General features: G+C 57.3%; 1 protein-coding gene across 3 annotated transcripts; it reads left to right on the top strand.

The window, feature by feature from the left end:
- The first annotated feature begins 12,596 nt into the window (after window positions 1-12,596).
- On the top strand, window positions 12,597-16,087 carry Gfi1b (growth factor independent 1B transcriptional repressor). 3 transcript variants are annotated; one of them, XM_012516751.2, is made up of 6 exons: window positions 12,597-12,696; window positions 13,078-13,215; window positions 13,583-13,854; window positions 14,336-14,473; window positions 15,219-15,384; window positions 15,793-16,087. In XM_012516751.2, exons 1-6 carry the CDS (start codon window positions 12,597-12,599, stop codon window positions 15,969-15,971), a joined length of 993 nt encoding a protein of 330 aa, XP_012372205.1. In that variant the 3' UTR covers window positions 15,972-16,087. The 3 variants fall into 3 exon arrangements, with proteins under 3 accessions (XP_012372205.1, XP_023556265.1, XP_004640486.1); XM_023700497.1 differs by having other exon boundaries at window positions 15,120-15,384; XM_004640429.2 differs by lacking the exon at window positions 14,336-14,473.
- The last annotated feature ends 2,754 nt before the right edge of the window (window positions 16,088-18,841 follow it).

Raw genomic sequence — 18,841 nt, 5'->3', positions numbered from 1 at the left:
AAAGAAGCAAATTTTTTTTTTTTTTTTTTTTTTGTGGAACCGGGGATTGAACTCAGGCCCTTGCACTTGCCTGGGAAGTGCTTATTCCACTGAGCCATCTCCCTGGCCCCTAAATATATTTTTTTTAAAAAAGACTGAAACAGCTATCTTTAAAACTGTTAGTCTGCATGTTTCCCAGGATGCTAGTTGGTTAAGATTACATTTATCTCTGTTAAAAACTTAAGATAGGATGGCCATTACTCTTCGTTTCAAGTGCAACAACTTTCATGGTTTCTTTCTTTCTTCTTTTTTTTTTTTAATATTTATTTATTTATTTAGTGTGTGTGTGGCCAGCTCAGCCCACCAGGGGGCGGGGCTGGCTGGCATGTGGTGCTGGGGGATTAAACCGCGGTCCCTGTGCTTTGCTTAGCGTAGCTTGTTCTAAGTAGGTGCTTTAGACCACTGAGCCATCTCACCAGCCCTTATGGTTTCTTTTTGATAAAAAAGCTAGCTCTTCTACGATCTTCGCTTTCAGGGATAATCCAACAGAGCTCTTCCAAAGGGTAAGTTGACAAATACAAACGTTTACAATGAGACCTCTGAGTCATGTCTAAGTTCTTCAAATTCTTTTTCTCAGAATACATGCAACGCATTCTGTCCCTTTGCTTTCAGCAGCAGCAGCAGCAGCACCTAACACATGCTCGCGGTACCCAGCGACCACACGCACAGCGTGGAACTCCGTACGTGTACGCAGGGCATCTTAATCCTTTGGTCCCATTTCACCGCTATGGCTCCCTGCTCCCTCCAGTGCTTACCCCACTCCCCATGTGCCAGCACAAAATTAAAGATCGATAACAGGAAGGAGGGAAAAGCCAGTGGTGGTGACACATGTTTGTAATCCCTGCACTTGGGAGGCTGAGGCAGGAGGATCGCTGTGAGTTCGAGGTCAACCTGGACTACATGGCAAGACCCTGTCTCAAAAAAAAAAGGAAGGAGCTTTTTTTCTAATGTGAGGGGAGCAAGAGATTTAGTGAATTGGAGGGGTAGAAAGGAAAAAGGATAGAAAAAAAGAAAACCGAAGGGAAAAATGGAAGTTCAAATGTTAAAACATCAATTGCTAAATGTAAATTCACGCATCTTCTCTTAAAGTTAACGCAAAGACAATATGTTTAGAAAATAAAGCTGCAGACCATTCACAGGAATACATGAATACGGCACCCTCAGTGTCTGCCTGGAGGTCGCAGGGCCGCTGTCGCCAGGCTTCGGGGGAGGTGGAAGGCAACCTGGCACTGTCCCTCAGAGCCCAGAGTCAGCAGGTAGAGAATAATGCCCCTCCTTCAGTGAATTCTGGTGAAACAGCAGCCTGAGAAAATCTGGAAGGGCGGCAGGGACATGCAAAAGACATGCAAAGTGGGTGCAAATCGCAGCAGGGCGGGCTGGGCCTCCGCATGGCCCCCCGCCTGTGCCTGCAGTCCCCACTTTCCTCCTGTTCATGGGTGTAAGCATGAGCCTGGGCCTGCAGGAACAGGGTGCTCTTTCCCAGATGGGCTTGCAGTTCTAGCTCGTACCATCTCGAGGTCTCCCGAATTCTTTGTCCTTCCTTGGAGGCTTTGCTTCCAGGCATGGACACCCCTGATCAGGTTGGATGTGGTGGCCTCGAGGTTGAGGGTCCTACCAAGGGGGGCTCACTGGGGGCAGGACTTGACCCCCACAGCTGGCTCATGATCACATATGCATGCACACACGAACACATGGCATGCTGGGAAGGCACATCCTCCCATCCATACCTTACGCTACTGAGCTATGCACCAGTGCGGACCAGGGAGCAGGGGTGGGGCCGGTGCCGCTGGGTTTAGCCGGTGGTCCTGCTCAGGGCTACATGGTTGGCCACACACCAGCCGTGCCTGGAGGCCCCTGCTTGGTTTCTTTTCTCACGGTCTACCGACCCCATTTCCATCATTCCAAGGCCCCTCTTGCTCCTGAGAACTGACAGCGGCCCATCGGACCAAGCTCTTGCCCTGGTAAGCGATTGGTTAGAGCCGCAATGGCGAAGCTTCTGGACTCGTGTGCCCAAACTACAGCACCAAACCTTCTATGTACCGCACAGTGCCGAGCCTGCAAGCAAACCTGAGTACTAAGACTGGCCAGATAGCTCAGCAGACTAAAGCGCCCACTTGGGTGCAGGGACAAGGGTTTGATACCCGGCGCCACCGTGCCAGCCCTGTCCCTGCGGCGTGCTGAGAGGGTGGCTGAGACTGGGTGTGCTGGTGTGTGCATGTAATCCCAGAACTTGGGAGACTCAAAACAGGAGAATCACTATGAGTCCTATCTACGTAATGAGACCCTGTATTAGATGCATAGAAAGAAAAAAGAAAGAAAAACCCTGAGTACTGAGGTTTTCATTTAGAGAACAACTCTTGACGCCAGCCCACAGCAGGCACAGCGTGCCTGTGGTGGCATGCGTGCCATGGATTCGTCATCACAGGCCTGGGGTGAAGGTTCAAGCCTTCATCCACCACCCAGCTAGGCAGCCTCAGAGGGAGACTGCCGGGCGGCGGCCCTGCGAGGATGTGAGGGCAGGAGACAGGGGAGGTCACGGGCAGTGAGCAGCTGCCAGGCGTTCCGTTAATCATCAACCTGACATGGAAATGAGCACAGCCTGGGTGACAGGAGCCTGGGGAACGCTGACCATCCTGCTGCCCCAGTGCTCCTGAGGAGCTCAACAAAGGGAGAACGGACATTTTATAGCCAGGTGTTGGATGTGACCGCTGAGACACACAGCTCACACAAGGAAAGCACATGTTAACATGCATGGGATATATGTGCACACATGGCCTCATTTGCTACCCATCACGGTGCCGGCAGAAGGGTCACCCGCAGCCCCTCAGCTCCTGACTAAAGCTCAGGTGCTCCTGCACCTCAGGGGGATGCTGCTGGTGGGAGTCAGGACCCAGCCATAATCCCTGAATGATGCTGTCATCCCACCTACTAGGACCTGAATGTTTGTTACTGGGTCTGTTAACTGCCCCGGGGACTTGTGTTTGGTAAAGTGAGCTAGGCCAGGTGTGGGGGTGCACACTTGTGACCCAGTGCTCTGTGAGGCTGAAGCAGGACAGTTACAAGTTTGAGCCCAAGCTGGGCAACTTAGCAAGACCCTATCTCAAAATTTAAACAAAGAAAGAAAGGAAAAGGTTGGCTTCACCCTCAGCCAACGGCCCTGGGTCAGTACCGAGAAAGGGGTTAGGAAGCCGAGGTCTTGGTCCTGGCTGTTTCTTAGTTGCTAGGTAACTTTGGGAGTCCCTCCCTAAGGGGCCTCAGCTTCCCCTTCCGAAGACCCGGGTGGCTCCCTTGCCCCTTGGCCCTCCCTGGCCACTGCTGGAGGAGGCCGTGCTTTTCTATCTTGTCCACTCAAGCCATGACACGGTGCCAGCTGGCCCCTTTGTGGGACAACACTGATGGCCCAGGGGCTGCAGGCGTCCCTTCTGCCCCAGGCAGGAGATGCATGCTGGGATGGGCAAGTGGGACCTGCAGTACTCTGTGACAGCCACCAAGGGCTGAAGGCCCATCCGGGGCCCTCCACCTGGAAAGCTCGCACCCCAGACTTCCGGCCAGGAGCTTGAGCCCTGCCTGCACTTGGAGCGGCTCATTCCTCCCGCGATGGTGTTGTTCCAGTACTGGAGCTGAGCTGAGGGCTCCACACCGAGCTCATCCCCAGCCCTTGCTGATTGCAGGACAAGGTCTCACCGAGATACTCCATGGCCTGCCTCAGCCTCCCAGAATGGTGGGATGACTGGTGTATACACTGCCATCCTGCCTGGCCGAAAGGTTTTGTTTCTTATGAGGAAAATGAAGACTTTCTGAAGAAGATTCCAGGTCAAAAGCTACCATAGAGTAGAAGGAATTGCTGGACGCCGCGATCATCCTGTCCTTCTCTAATGCTGGAAGTGGGGCCCAAGGGTGCCAGGGCTGTGGGAGGCCCCAGAGCCAGCGGCACTCCACTGCCACCCTCCTCCTGGCCTGGCCCAGCACCCCTGGTTCCCCCACTCAGCAGCCCTAAGGCCATCTGTCCTCCCTGCGCCTCTGAGGACCCAGCCACCTGGGAAGAGGACACAGCCTAGAACCTCGCTCCAGGATCACGGTTTCCAGAGTGTTCCCTGGCCCCATCTGAGATGGCTCTAGGCAGGGAGAGAAGAGGCTGCGCACTCAGTCAGGTGTGAGGGGACACAAGCAGGAGAGTGAGAAGGTCAATCTGAGAGTGGGAGCGAGGGGAAGAAAGGAGGGAGAGGGACAGTGCGAGAAGAGAGGAGAGAGGAGAAACTAGAGCTATGCACAAGGTGAAGGGAGTCCGGCAGGGGCGTGTGCGGATTTTTTATTTTCTCATTCGCACTCTTCCGCTACTACTCACACATTAGGCCTGCCACTTCGCAGGGAACTGTTTCCACACGCGCTGTGTGTGGCCACATGGTAAAGTGGCCCCCTGGGTGGCGCAGGGTGTGGGCAGCAGACCTTGACAGCCCCGGGTCTCAGCCACCCCACGCGGCATCCTGAGCCATCTCCATGGAGAGCCTGGTGTGCTCAAGGTGCTTTCCATCCATCCAGCCAGCCAGCCAGCCCTGCCACCAGGCTAGCATCACGGTAGCAGGCTAGCATCACGGTAGTCAGCCCCCGACAGGGGCCCATGTCCCGCCCCCCCCTTGGTGATTGGTGCTATGATGCGCTTGAGACTAGGCTTGGCCAATCACAGTCCGTCCTAGGTTTCTTCCAGAACCTAGGGTAGGTCAAGGAGGTTGCAGAGGGAGACCCAGGAGTTAGACTGTTCAGGCAGAGGGAACAGTGAATGCAAGGTGCGGAGGCAGGAGATTCCAGACCATATTGTTTGAACTCCTGGATCCATGCCTGAAGCTGAAAGCTTTCCGTGATGTGAAATAGATGTTTCATTCTTGTAGCTGTATGCGTTTAAATTGGGTCTTTCGGAGCTGGGCAAAGAGCTCAGCGCACAAGTGCCTTCCTGGCAAGCACAAGGTTCCGAGTTTGATCCCCGGTACTGCAAAAATAATAAACAGATAGACAGACAGATGGGCTCTCTGGTGTTGTTTGGAAGAGTGCTTGTGAAGAGTGCGGAGTACACTGTGGATATGATGGCCAATGGGGCCAGGGGAGATAGCTTAGTAGAATAAGCTCACCTGGCAAGCGCAGGGCCCTGAGTTCAATCCATGGTGTCGAAATAAATAAATAAAAATAAATAAATAATAAATAAGAATAAATGGTGGCCCACACCTGTAATCCCAGCGCTAGGGGAGGCTGGTATATGGGAATTGCAAGTTTGGGTTCATCTTGGGCCACTTAGTGACTTAGCCAAACCTTGCGTCAAAACCAAAAAAGCTTCGAAGGTCCTAGATTCAACTCCAGTATCTAAGTAAGAAACAGAAAAAAGGAAAAACCTTGAGTGCTGCCGTCTGAGGCTGAGGCTTCTGTTGTGTGGGTAAAGGGAATCAAGGAGGGTTTTAAGCTGTGGAGGAATCTCCTCTCTTTCCCCGCTTTTAGCTCTCGATAAACGTCCAGGCCTTAGGTGTCCACCCTCTATCCACACTAGAGGCGGCCGCTGAAGCCCCGGCCCAGTCCTGCCCACCGGCGCTCTGTGCCTGCGCGGCTCCTCCTCTGGCCTCTATCCCCAGCCAACAGCCTGGCCACAACCCCAGCCTTCCCTGCCTGTGCTCGCGCCCACCCGCTCCCCTTCCCAGGCCCCAAGCTCCCCCTGCATCCCACATGGTGCACCTCAGGGCTTGTCACCCCAAATGTACATGTGAGGGGTCCTGTCCTTTTCTGAGGCCAGAAAGGAGCTCATAAGGGCTTCTGCCTGGTTCTCGTTTGCAAAATCCTCCCAGAATTTGTGTTGGAACGGAGACAAAGTATGACAGCTTTAAGAGACAGCAACCTGGGGAGGCAGGAGGCTGTGGGGATGAACTGTGCCCCTCTGAGAGGGATGGGTGGAGATGGCCGGCAGCAGCGCTTCAACCTTTCTCTGTCTCTTCTGCGCGTGGGACCCAGCACTGTCCCCTTCTGCCACATGGAGGCACAGTGACAGATGTGATTCCAAAGCAGAGACAAGACAGCCGGCCCCTTGATCTTGGGTTTAGCTTCAGAACTCTAAGAAACCCATTTCTTCTGTTTTATAAATGGCCTAGACTGTGGTGTTTTGTTACGGACTCGGACAGAACCCTGGATCTGGGCCTTATGTGTGCTCCCTAAACATGCTTTTGGCCAGGAGGGAGGAAGGAGGGGCAGGTAGGGGTTGTAGGGCACCGGGGCTGAATGAATGAATGAATGAGGTTTTGGGATCCTGAGTGGGGACACTGACCTCAGGGTGCCCACGGAGGGCTGCCGCACTGGCTCTGGCTCTGGCTCTGCTGGGGTGCCACCTTGGAGGACGGATCTCAGGGACTCTAGGGAAGGCTGGTCTCACACCCTTGGCGGGGACCTGGTCCGGGAAAGGTCCCTGAGTCCCTTTCTCAAGGGGCAAGTGCGGCAGCCCCTGCAGTGTGTTCCCTGCTTTAGAGGGGCAGTTGAACTAGATACGCGGCCTGCAGTGGTTTTCTACCAGAGACAACCTGGGGAAACACGCAGCCCTGAAGGAAAAAGTGTTTGGTAGAGCTGGGAGGTGCAAACCATTAAAGAGGGCAATGAAGGCTGCGGGAACTTAGGAAATGTTTACACAAAATGAGCAGCAAAGGACAGGCGGGTTTCCCAGGGCCAGGTGTGGGCCTGCGGGTGAGTCACTGGATAAAAGAGGAGCTGCCCGGCCAGGGAGAGGTTGGAAAACGACCTTCTTATTTGTGAGCGTTACTGCGTGGAGAGCATCAGGGGCGCTTCACGCTGGAGGCCACTTGACGGCTCGCTCAGCCTCTCCCAGCACCCCGCCTCCCCCCACGCATGTTGTGACCCCCAGGGGGGCTCCGGGGCTGGGCCAGCCGCAGAGAGGCAAGGCCAGAAACACCCCTTTCCCTGCACCTCGAACCTTGGACTTGCAGTTGAAATCGGGGCTTCCTGTCGTCGGGCTGGCTTGCTTTCTGCGGGAAGTGTAATCTCCCCAGCGCCGGCTGCGAGAACATGCAAATCAGCTAACTGTGCTGTCTTGCGGGCTCCTCTGGGTATGCAAAACCTCGTGAAATAAATCACTCATCCGAGAGCGGGAGGGAGCCTGGGCAGAGCAGGGAGGCCAGAGTGGAGGGTCTAGGACTGGGGCTGCACGGCCTCGCCTCGCTTTCTTTCTCCTGGGGATCGGGGCTCCCCAAGCCGGCTCTGGCTGTCGTACCCCCTATGCTGCCGCCAGGTGGCGGCCACGCTGGTCCCAGGACCCTGCACTCAATCTGTACCCGGGCCCCAAACTCACTGCCACGCCCCCTGTGCTGTGGTCATGTCGCGGGGACAGGAGAAGGTGTCTCTTCCCAAAAGCGCGGTGCGAGGACACGAGGGACTGTAGCTCCGCGGGGCTGGAGCAGCTCCCCAGGCGGGACGTCCCTGCGTCCCTGAGCCCAAGCGCTAAGCTTAGGAAGGGATGGAAGGAAGGAGGAGGGAAGAGAGGAGGAGAAGGGAGAGGAGAGGACGGAAAGAGCAGAAGGACAGGGACAGGGGCCGAAAACGAAGGCGGGGGAGGGGACGACGGAGAGGCCGAGGGAAGGACAGGAAGACGAGAGAAGGGCGGAAGGAAACGAGCGTGGAAAAAAGAGAAAAAGTTACGGCTCTCTCCGTACAAAGTCAGGTGCTGCGCACAAACAAACGCTCTAATTTTAAAATGTGTCGTTGCAGCCCTCCGTGCCTCTCCTTTCATCCAGGTGCCCCTGGACGCTGCTGGAGGAAGTTTCCTCCGAGGGCTCAAGGGCAGTGCTGCCAGCCGGCGCGGCCCCAGCGCTGGAAAGTTTTGATAAGCAAATGCGGCCGGTCGCGCACCCTCTCCATTGGCTGCCGCTTCGCCGCCAGATTTTGACACAAATAATCAGATTGAAAATCAGGGAGGGGAACAGAAGAGGAAAAAAAAAAAAAAACTCATAGAGACACTGAGAGAGAGAGAGAAAAGGAGAAGTGTCTGTTTGTGCAGGGAGTCGCCAAGTTGACAGAGAGGAGAGCGGTCTGGCCGGCCCGGGACAGGCTTGGGGGTTCCCACCACAAGGACCCTCGGAGGGGCTCTGCAGGGACAGCCCGCAGGTGAGTGCTGAGGAGCCCCCCTGCGCCTTTCCTGAGAAATTTGCATGTCCGGCTGTGAGCCTTTTGGAGTGGGATGTCTTGTTCCTTTTGTAGTTAGAGGAAGAAGAAGGAGGGCTGAAAAATGTCCTTTTGGGGACACAGCTTTTTCCCTGGGACAGGGGGTGAGGACAGTGTTGTCCGAGATACCCTGTGCTTGAGTAGGATTCAGACCTCTGCCAACCTCGATTTTGACGGGACAGCTAGTGCCCACACCCAATCTCCCAGCAACCTGTGCAGTACACACGCGTGTGTGGAGGGGCTTGAGTTGGGATTTCTTCCTATTACAGACCCCCTAGGGCCCCACAGTCCTAGGCAGCTATCACAGACGTTTCCTGGACACTTTGGGGGTCAGGTGCCCTCCCCTCTTGAGCCCTGTGTGGAGAAGCCCAGATTGCTTGGCCTCCAGAGGTGTGGGACTGTGGTGGGCACAGGGGCTGCTGTCTGGGGTCTCTTGCCTGCGGGATTGTGCTTAGTCCTTTTTGCCTACTTTTGGAGAGAATAGTTGAGTCCATGGGCATTGGGGAGAGACGCTCCTAACAGGGTTTGTTAGGGAGAAGTCTATAGGTGTGAGCCTGAGGACATTTTTTTGGGGAAAGGTCTGCAGCTTTGGAAAATCTTTGAGGACAAATGACACTTTCTGCAGGAAAGAAATGACAATGAAAAGAGATGACAATCTGTAGTTGTCACTTCAAAGGCCAGCGGGGTTGCACTTGCCCCCCTGCCTGTTTCTTAGGTCTTCAAGCCTGGCAAAGTGGCAACTTCCACGAGCCGCCACAGCAGTTCTGGGGGTGAGGAGAGGTGCTCCTAGCCCTTCCAGCCCTCAGCTCTGGGGATCAGTGCTCTCGTTTCCCTGCAGAAAGCTCTTGGGAAGCACCAGAGAGCTGTACCTGACTTAGATTTGATGACCAAGTCAGCCAGAAGCCAGCGGGGCTTCCAGAGAGCAGGGGGAGGTGGGTGAGGGTTGGTGAGCAGCTCAGGGAGCCCATCGGGTGCCACAGGAACCCTGCTTGCCAACCCGTGCCCCGGAGGCCTTTCCAGCTGTGGCAGAACATTGTCACCCCTTTGTCTGGAGAGAAGGTGCGCATCTGTTTCTTTCCAGGAATTCTGACCAATGAAAGTTGCTCTGGTCTCTGTGACTGACACAGACAGGAAGTAGTTCAAGGGTTCTTATTGCCATAAAGCTTGCCATTTTAGCTTTTTTTTTTTTTCTGTTCTGTTTTGAGGCTGAAAGCCAGGGCTTCACACATGCTAGGCCAGACCTAGCCGTCTTCCCAATCCACCCCACCCCCACCCTCACATATAAACTCCTGGACTCAAGCAGTTCTCCTGCCTCAGCCTCCCAGGTAGCCAGGACTACGGGTGTGTGCCCCCATGTCCAGCTCATGGTAACCTCTTTTAAGTGTGCTGCTCAGTGATAGTCAAGTCTACTGCCCTTACCAGGCGGCCAGCACCACCACCCATCCCTGGAGTTGCTTCTGCATATGAAGCTGCAGCTCCACACCTATGGAGCGCTGGCTCTTCTTCCTCGCCTTTAGCCTTGAATCCACTTCAGCGTCTACAATATTCGCTTCATCCAGGCACTCCTGTGGGGGTCCCAAATCATCAGGCCTTTGCATGGGTGGCTTATTTCACGTAGCATGATTTCCCGGGCTCACTGGGCTGCGTGCCCCTGAATGTCCTTTCTTTCTGAGGTCAAGCGATCCATCCTGTGCTAGGCACAGACCACAGCTTGCTTATGCACTCATGTGTGGATGGAGCCACTCAGTAGCTTCCACTTCTTGGCAGGTGGGAGTCACACTGCTACGCACGTGGGTGTGCAGATCATTCCTAGCGGGGACCCCTTCTCACTGGTGTGAGGTTTCTACCCAGTCGTCGATTTGTGTACTTGACACATGGAGTCCTCTGCTAAAATGACACGAACTCATCTCCCCATGACGCCTCTGCAGAAGGGTTTGGTGTGTGTTTCACCTGTAGCCTTTCGGAATCATTAAATGCATGGAAGCACAGAGGGTCCCCTGTAGCAGGCCCTGAGGGTCACCCTATCTTGCCTAACCCTCCTGAAAAGGGAACCCATGTGACAAGGGTCTTGGTCAAGGTAGGTCAGTCCCTCCCTGAAGAGCAACGAATCCTACATGGGATTTTAGAGCAAAAGGGAAGTTTAGAAATCTCTTAGCCTAACCGTCTCTTTTGAGAGATAGGGAAGCCAAACCCAGGTCAGTGGCTGATGTGGTCGCAAGCTCCAGGTCACAAAATCAGGCTTGTTCCCTGGGCAGCATGAGCAAGCTGCCCCTTTGCAGGATACCCAACGGCCCACTGAGCTGGCCCTCCCTGGAAATTGGGGTGCAGGACACTGCCGAGTGCATACCGGGCCCCTTCAGGAAGCGCGGCCGAGATTCTGGCTCAGGATGGCAGGGACCGTCTCTCAGGATGGAGAGCTATGAGGAGATGTTAACTCAGGGCCTCCTTCCGGAGCCCCGATACCATCAGCGCCTCTGTTTTGTGAAGAAATCCGGAGCTTCTTTCACAATCTCTGCTCTTAGCTGCTTCTCAGAACCGTGTGAATCAAAACCGAGTGTTTGTTAATTAACTACAGGATAGGTGATTGGTTCCTGTTTTTTTTTTTTTTTTAACTCTTCCAACAGGGGCCAGAAGGAAGTTCACCGAGTACATCTGGCTCCCACTGCGGGCTTGGGGGCTTGGGCGAGTGTTGGCCATGTCACCTGGCCTTTGCTGGGCTCAGAATGAATACCTGGAAGGAAAGGGGAGGACTAGGCGCTCAGGGAGACCACCTTCCTCCCACAGGGGACCCCAGAACCCGGGCCTGTGCTCCCTGTGTGCGTTGAAAGTGAACGCTGGACAACTGCACAAGGTCCGTGGACCTGGGCTCGCCACTGCAATCCTGGGGGACCATTCTCCCCCATGTCTCCCCCATGTCTCCCGTGTCACAGACCACTCCCATCCCTGCTGTGCAGCCGTGGGTCGGACTGACAGACATAGGCTTGCCCGGACTCAGGCATCTCTGGAGTTTCCTGAAACAAGTGTTTGGAAGAGGAACGGTTGTGGGGAGCGTGTGGGGGGAGGGGAGGCAGGAGAGGAAAGAGGTGTCCCTGGAAGATAAGGTCTCAGGCTGCTTGCATCTGAGAGGAAGGGACTCCAAGGGCCAAGTCCTCTGTTCCTTTTAGAGCTCAGAGCATGGAGGGTCTTGAACAAGTGCCTGGCTCCCTGAGGAGCTTAGTGGTCCTAGTCCAGGGCTGGTTTGTCCTTGAAGTACTCCCACTATGGGATGGGCCTGGGGATGTGACAGTACTCTACTTCCTCCTGGCCCTTGAAGGACCTTTCCGGTGGCCAGAGATACCACCACAGTGGTACCTGCACCTGGTCAGCGGCAAAGCCTGCCAGCTGCCATGCCGAGCCCTGCTTCTCCATAATACACAGAGATCCCATGAGCTCTTTCTGGGTCAGGACCCCACTTAGAAGATGGGGCACCTAGGCTCCGTGATAGGTGCCCCCCAGGCAGGGCTCTGGCCTGGGCCCCTTCTTCCTGGCTACAGGCCCAGGCTCCAAAGGCAGGACGCAGGCTGCCTTTTCTAATCTCCTGCCTCCCAGCCCCCTCCCTCTGGTCCTTATCACCCAGGCTGCTGTTTAGGAGCAGCCGAAATCCCTTTCCCGCCTTGGCAAGGGGCCCTATCATACTGTACCCCATGTGTCACTGACAGGGTGGGGGTAGGGCTCTTCGGCACAGCTTGGAAGTGGGGACCTGGGAGATGCTCTGTGTCTCCTCTTAGGGGCAGGGGTCTGACTGAGGCAGGGGCACTGCTTCTCGGGCAGGTGTGGTGGCTGGGTTCCCTTGCTCCTGGGAGCTGCTGTAACAGGTGTGCACAAGCAAGGTGGCCTGCGAAGCACAGAGGGTCATCTTGTCCCAGCTGCGGGCACAAAGAGTCAGCGAGGCAGCTCCCTCTCCAAGGTCTCGCCCAGCTCCTGGGGCCTGCCCGGTCCCTGGTGGTCCTTGGATTGTGCAAGCCAGCTGGCCTCCTCCCTGTGTGTGTCCAGGGGGCCAGGCTTCTACCTTCTTACTAGGCCACTGGTCAAAGTCCACCTGACCGGGTGTGACCTCATCCCAACACGGCTCCATCCCCACAAAGGCTCTGCCTCCCCTCAGGTGCAGGGTCCACAGGTCCAGGAGAGCAGGGGCTTCCACCCCAGAGCATGGCTGATGGCAGGAGGAGGAGCCATCTTGTCTATTTTGTTTTGGTGGCACTGAGGAGGGACCCAGGGAAGCTCTACCCCTGGGCTCCATCTTCCCAGCCCTTTGAAAGTTTTTTCTTGTCCCTCTCAGTATTCCTACTCGCCTCCCCTACAGGGGACACAAACTGAGGATGCCACGTTCCTTCCTGGTGAAGAGCAAAAAGGCGCACACCTACCACCAGCCTCGCGCCAAGGAAGAGGACCTGGTCTGGTCTCCTGCCCCGAGCCCTGGTGAGGTGGTGCCCCGGGCTGGCCTCCTGCTGCACCTCCCTGCCTCAGCTTCCTGAAGTGCTTTCTTGCTAACCTGGAGGCAGGAGTTCATAGATGCTGGCTGTATGAATGAATGACACCCTTGCCTTTGCCGACCCTGCCGGGTGCGGGCACTTAGGCATCCGTGCCTGCCCCACTGTGGACGTAGGGGTCGCAGCCGGAGGGCCCGCCAAGGGTGCCGTCCAAGGTGCTCCTGGGGTCCTCCCGCATCACACCCACTGGCAGAGCCCCACGTGGGAGCAGCCAGAAGCAGCAGCAGTTGGGCTCCCTCTGGGCCACTAGCTCCCTGCGGGTCTCCCAGAAGCAGTGGCAAGGTGACCCCAGGGTCTTGTCTCCTCACAGGGGCCAGCAACCAGGTTCTGAGCAGCAGCCTTGCTCTGGGCACGATGCTCCCAATCCCATACTCCGACTGGAAAACTGTGAAGCAGCAGCCAGAGCTGGAGCCACAGCAGAGCCTGCCTAGGACAGCTGTGGGGCCAGGTGGGTGCCCAGCTCGGGCCTGCCCAGCTAGCCCCCAGGGAGAGAGGGAAATGAGTGCCGGAAGCAGGGTCTCTTGGGGTTTCCAGATGCCACCTGGAGCCTGTGGCTTGCACTTGATGGCTTGTCATGGAGGGGATGTTCATTCCCAGAGGAATCGGGTGGGCAGCAGTCTGGGGTAAGCACGGATCTTCTGGGCTGGAAAACTGCAGAGCCACCAGAAGGACACAGCCCCCGGAAGCAGGCATCTGGGGCGCAATGAAGCCCTGACCAAGGCCACCATGGTAGTGCTGGGTGGCAGCGGTGCTGTAGTAGAGGGGACCTGTCCTTAGGTAAATTGCTGAGTATATGCCTTCGACTCCCTCCTCAGAGGGGCCCGCGGTGGCTTCCCAACCGCTGGACAGTGACTCGCAGCTCTCCGACTCGCCCCCTTTCTACAAGCCCAGCTTCTCCTGGGACGCACTGGCCTCGTCCTACGGCCACAGCTACCCGCAGACGCCGTCCACCATCCAGTCAGCCTTCCTGGAGCGAGCCGTGAGGCTGTACGGCAGCCCCCTACTGCCCAGCGCAGAGCCGCCCCTGGACTTCAGCCTGCGCTACTCCCCGGGTGTGGACACGTACCACTGCCTCAAGTGTGGCAAGGTGAGGGCGGGCGCTGCTCTGCAGGCATGCGCAGCTCGAAGCGCCCTGGGCTGTCAACCCTGGAAGCTTCTAGGAAGGCAGATTCAGGCCCTTTGTCCTCTTTATGATCCCCTGGTCCCCGACTGCGTGCCTGGCCCTGTGCGGGGTTGGCATTCTTGAGCTCCAGGGGTAGATGAAGATCTAGGGAACAGAGAGGTTAAGACAAGACCTCACAACAAGGACACAGAAGAACCAGCCTTCATGCCTGGTTCTGGCCGACTCTGGGCCCTGCTCAGCCTGTAGATGGGGCCGGGAGGGGTGGTCCACATCCCTCTCTGGCCCCTACTCTGGACAGGAAGTTGAGCCAGGGACTTCCCCAGAACATGCAGCAAGAGAGCCTCAGCAGTAGCAGCGCAGCGACCCCTCCCTGCCTTCCGTGTGCGGAGCCAGACGTGGGGCCGCAGGTGCCTCCTCGCACGGCCTCAGGCTCTGCCCCTTCCAGGTCTTCTCCACCCCGCACGGACTGGAGGTGCACGTCCGCCGCTCGCACAGCGGGACTCGGCCCTTCGCCTGCGATGTCTGCGGCAAGACCTTCGGACACGCCGTCAGCCTGGAGCAGCACACGCATGTCCACTCCCAGGTGGGCACTGCTCTTGGGGAGCCGGGGCTGGGCTTCCTGGCCGGCCCTGGGAGGTCACAAGGCTTGGGGACCCTCACTCCCCACTTGCCGAGTTGTGTGTCCCTGAAAATCACCTCTAGCCTTCTGGGGTTTCTGACCAGTGGAGCTGGCTGCATGTGTCACTGGGAGAGGCTTCTGCCCGGTGGGACTTGGGAGGAGTGATGTCTACAGTGCTCAGAAGCATCCTGTCCCCTGGGTGGCCCGGGCAGGGATCCTCAGTTTTGAGGACCTCAGTGCCCCCAGAGTTGGGCTGTAAGCATTACTTCACCCCATTTGGGCCTACGTGGTGGGGGTGCCATCTGGGTACTTGGTCCAGGGATATGAGTCACCTCACCTGGGAAGATAGGAAAGACTGGGCGGGAAGAGCAGACTGCCCTGTCTGGGGAACTCACTGTGGGGTAATGAAATGTGAACGCATGCAAAACCTCTCAGGTCAGGCAACCCATCAGTCAGTCAAACAGTCCCTGAGGCTTATGTGGAGAGGCATACTGTGGAAACCTCCCCAGGAGGCCAGTGAGGCCCCACGCCTCAGTCTACCTGGAGGCAACAATTGAGGGTGGTCCCTGGGTCCCTCGAGGCCGCCCCAACAGAGTGTCCTCTTCCTCAGGGGATCCCGGCCGGGTCCAGCCCCACGTCCAGCTTGGCTCTCCCGGGCCGTGAGGCCCCACCTGCTCCTGACCCCCAGGGGCCTCGTTTCCTCCGGCAGGAGCGCAGCTTCGAGTGCCGGATGTGTGGCAAAGCCTTCAAGCGCTCGTCCACCCTGTCCACACATCTTCTCATCCACTCGGACACCCGACCTTACCCCTGCCAGTTCTGCGGCAAACGCTTCCATCAGAAGTCAGACATGAAGAAGCACACCTACATCCATACAGGTGAGTGGCCACCTCCACATGACGTGGGGCAGGGGACAGGCCTGGGCTCTGCAGGAGCAGGCAGGGTGGTTCCCAGGGCCTAGACGTCAGGGGTGGAGGCTGCTGTCCTCCAGGATCCCTGGGCAGTAAGGAGACACTCTTCCATCCATTCACTCACTCATCCGCCTCTTACCATCATTCGAGTTCAGAGCCCTTCCATAGGGGGCCCTGTGCCAGCTGTGGGCTCAGTGGGTAGACAGGGTCCTGGGCCCTGTTCTACCAGCGTCCAACGGAGTAGGGAGGCCTCTGTCTGTCTCCCCATGGGTCCTGAGGCAAGAGTGGCTGGTCACCAGCGGCGGCCAAGAGTGGTTCTGGACAGCATGGGAGTGCAGGAGGCCGTGCTGACCTCACTGTGCCCGCTACCCCCAGGTGAGAAGCCCCACAAGTGCCAGGTGTGTGGCAAGGCCTTCAGCCAGAGCTCCAACCTCATCACGCACAGCCGCAAGCACACGGGCTTCAAGCCCTTTACCTGCGACCTCTGCGCCAAGGGCTTCCAGCGCAAGGTGGACCTGCGGCGGCACCGCGAGAGCCAGCACAGCCTCAAGTGAGGCCGCTGCCTGAGCCTGTCACCTGGGCTGGCCTCAGCGCTGCATCTCCAGTCTGCCTGAGGTAGCACCCCATGGGAGACTTGAGCTCGTTCAGGACGCCCGGAATTATCCCTTGAGCCCAGGCAGGTCCCTTCTCCTCCAACCATTGCTGCGCTGGTGATGCCTGCTGGGGCTCTCTGGGATGCAGTTGTCCACTGGTGGGCTCTCTGCCCCCTGTGCCCAGAAAGCCGAAATTCCCAGAAGGACAGAGATGGTCACGACTGTCAGAAGCCTGCTCCTGTCCACTGCTGTAAATAAAAATAAAGATGGACATGTTTACCTGTAGCCACTACTTACCCCTTGCCTCTGGCTCCAAGCATGGCGCTGCAGGAGGCTCTGGGCAGGGGCGGAGGGGAGCTTCACACAGCTGTGCAGGAGCCTGGGAGCAGGTGGCGGGGCCTGCACGTGGGCAGCTGGTGAGTGCTGGGAGGAGCCAGGGACTATGTGACGGTCAGGCCTGGGGGTTGGGCTGGTGCCACTGTGGTTTGCAGACCAGGTTGGCCCCGACTGGATCAAGGCATCAGTGAGCCCACAGGCCTCTGTGGACTCGAGCTACCTGCTTCCTGGCTCCTCCCTCCACCTGCCCTGAGCACCTGCCTCCTTCCGCCATTCCTTCTTACGAGGGCTGTCATAGGGGTGTCAGGCCCACCTGGATAAGCCAGGGAGACCATCCCACCCCAGACCACCAGGGGGTCGCTGTGGTGGGCTGCACAGTGGCCCCCAGGGTTGTCAGCTGCACTCTGAGCCTTGCACCCTGAGCGTGACCGTCCATGGCAGGCGTGATTAAGTCCAGCCTGGTGGCACCGCCTTCCCAGCTGTGTGGCTTCAGGTGACCTTGATCCACTGCTGTGCACCATGGTGCTCCCAACAGCCTGTCCTGCTGGAGGATTCTGAGACCAATGAAGTAAAGCAACATACAGGACTGAGTCTGTGACAAGGGCTGCCAAGTCCCAAGTGGCCCTGTTTGGAGTCCTGCACATCAAATGAGGTGTACTCGAATGCCACCTCCTCCCGGAGGCCCCTGGCTGCTCCTGCCACTCTCCTTGGCTGGTTTTCCCTCTACCACCTCTGTCGTCATCATTGCTAGCTGTGGCCCAGCTCCTGGGCTTCTGGGCTGGGCATGCCCCCACCACAGCCGCATGTGAAATGAAGGCCCTACAGGCACTGAGCTGGGCGCAGGCTCCCACTCACTGCCTCTGGTGCACACAGCCTTCTGCGAGACAGGTGTCCTGGCCCTGGCTTACCGACTGGGCAACTGAGGCCGAAGGAGGCCAGACTGTAAGCAGTGGGCTTACCCTTCCCAGAGAGCAGGGTATTTTCAAAAGACTCCCGAAGGTCTGTGGGTGGCTCCTCTTTAGGCTGTGGAGTAACCATGAACTCACAGTCCAGCTCATTTAAAGAGCACTTGACCCCATGGCAGCTCTGCACAGCTGTCAGAGAGGAGCCTGGATTAGATTCTAAGCGGAGGAGGCTGCGTTTTCGAGCCTCCATTTACCCTTCTTTCTGGTGAGACCCGGAGCTGTTTCCTCTAGCTGCGTTCTCTGGGGTGGGCCTGTGGGGAGCTCAGGCTGAGGCTGGTGTCATGGGCAGTGGCAGATCCTGCCCTCCAGCTCTGCTTTGGCCAAATGGGCCCTGAGTGCCCACCTGCAGAGGCCCATCCTGGTCAGCCAAGTTCCCTATACCACCAGCCAGGTGGGTAGGTGGCTGCACAGGCCAGGGGCCTAGAGGCCTGCAGGGTGGGCTCTGAAGATACGGAGAGATGGGGCTGATGCAGAGGTCAGGATGCCTGCACGTGGGCAACGCCTGCCCTGCCTTCTCCTGGCCAAGGGGGCAGTGCCACCCTGAGAGGGAAGGGACTGGTCGGAAGCCACACTCCCAAGGCCAGGAGCAAGTGCCAGGGTAGGTGCTGGGGCTGGGAGGCACTCAGCTCTGTGCCTTTTACACACACACACACACACACACACACACACACACACACCCCACATACCACATATGCACACATGCACAGGGATCAGAGATGCTTTGCATGCTCCTTGTTTGCTAAACAAAACCAAGCCAGCTGGGTGTGGTGCTGCATACCTATCCCACCACTCAGGAGGCTGAGGCAGGAGAAGCGCTGTAAATTTGAGGCCAGCCTGGACTACATAGTGAATTCGCAGCCAGTCTGAGCAATGTGGTGAGACTCTGTCTTATAAAACCAACCAACCAAACAAATACCAAGCCAATGTTAGGATGTCAGCCTCTCTGCAGCAGGGAAGGAGGGTGGGGGTGGGGGGGGCTGGCACCCCCACTGCTGAGGGAGGGCACAGGTATGGGCACAGGAATCTGTGTGCAGGCTGCAAAGTCCTGGCAAGGCCATGGCCAGGCTGGCACCATGCAGATGCCATCGGGACCTCTGGGCTGTGACAACACGGAGCCACAGCTCCTGGGCAGGACAGCGCCCAGCAAAGCTCAAAGACTGGCACCAGATCAGGCAGCAGTGCCCCCTCCCCTGGCCACGGGCACAGTTCTCTGCAGAGCAGGGACTGTGCTCAGCACCCAGGAGTGGGTGTGAGGGGCTGTGTGGCCAGTGCTGGGACTCTGCCACCTGTTGTGACTTGAGGGACATCCAAGTCACCCCTCTTTTCCCCCCAATGTCTCGTAGCCTGAAGTCCCTACCATGCAAGTCATTGGAAGGCTGGTGTCACTGGTAGTGGCAGACCCCCTGTCATTTCCAGTTGTCACACCAGAAGACAGGCCCAGTGTCACCCTGAGGTGTCCTCTCTGAGGAGAACTGGGTGGGCATGGGGGGGACCTCAGGCTGGCACTGAGGACTCGATCCAGAGTGTCCA

The sequence above is a fragment of the Octodon degus genome, unplaced genomic scaffold (assembly GCF_000260255.1).
Source record: "Octodon degus isolate 3935 unplaced genomic scaffold, OctDeg1.0 scaffold00123, whole genome shotgun sequence".
NCBI classification, from domain to species: domain Eukaryota; kingdom Metazoa; phylum Chordata; class Mammalia; order Rodentia; family Octodontidae; genus Octodon; species Octodon degus.
Note: the sequence above shows the minus strand (reverse complement) of the source record. Positions and strands in the feature narration are given on the sequence as shown.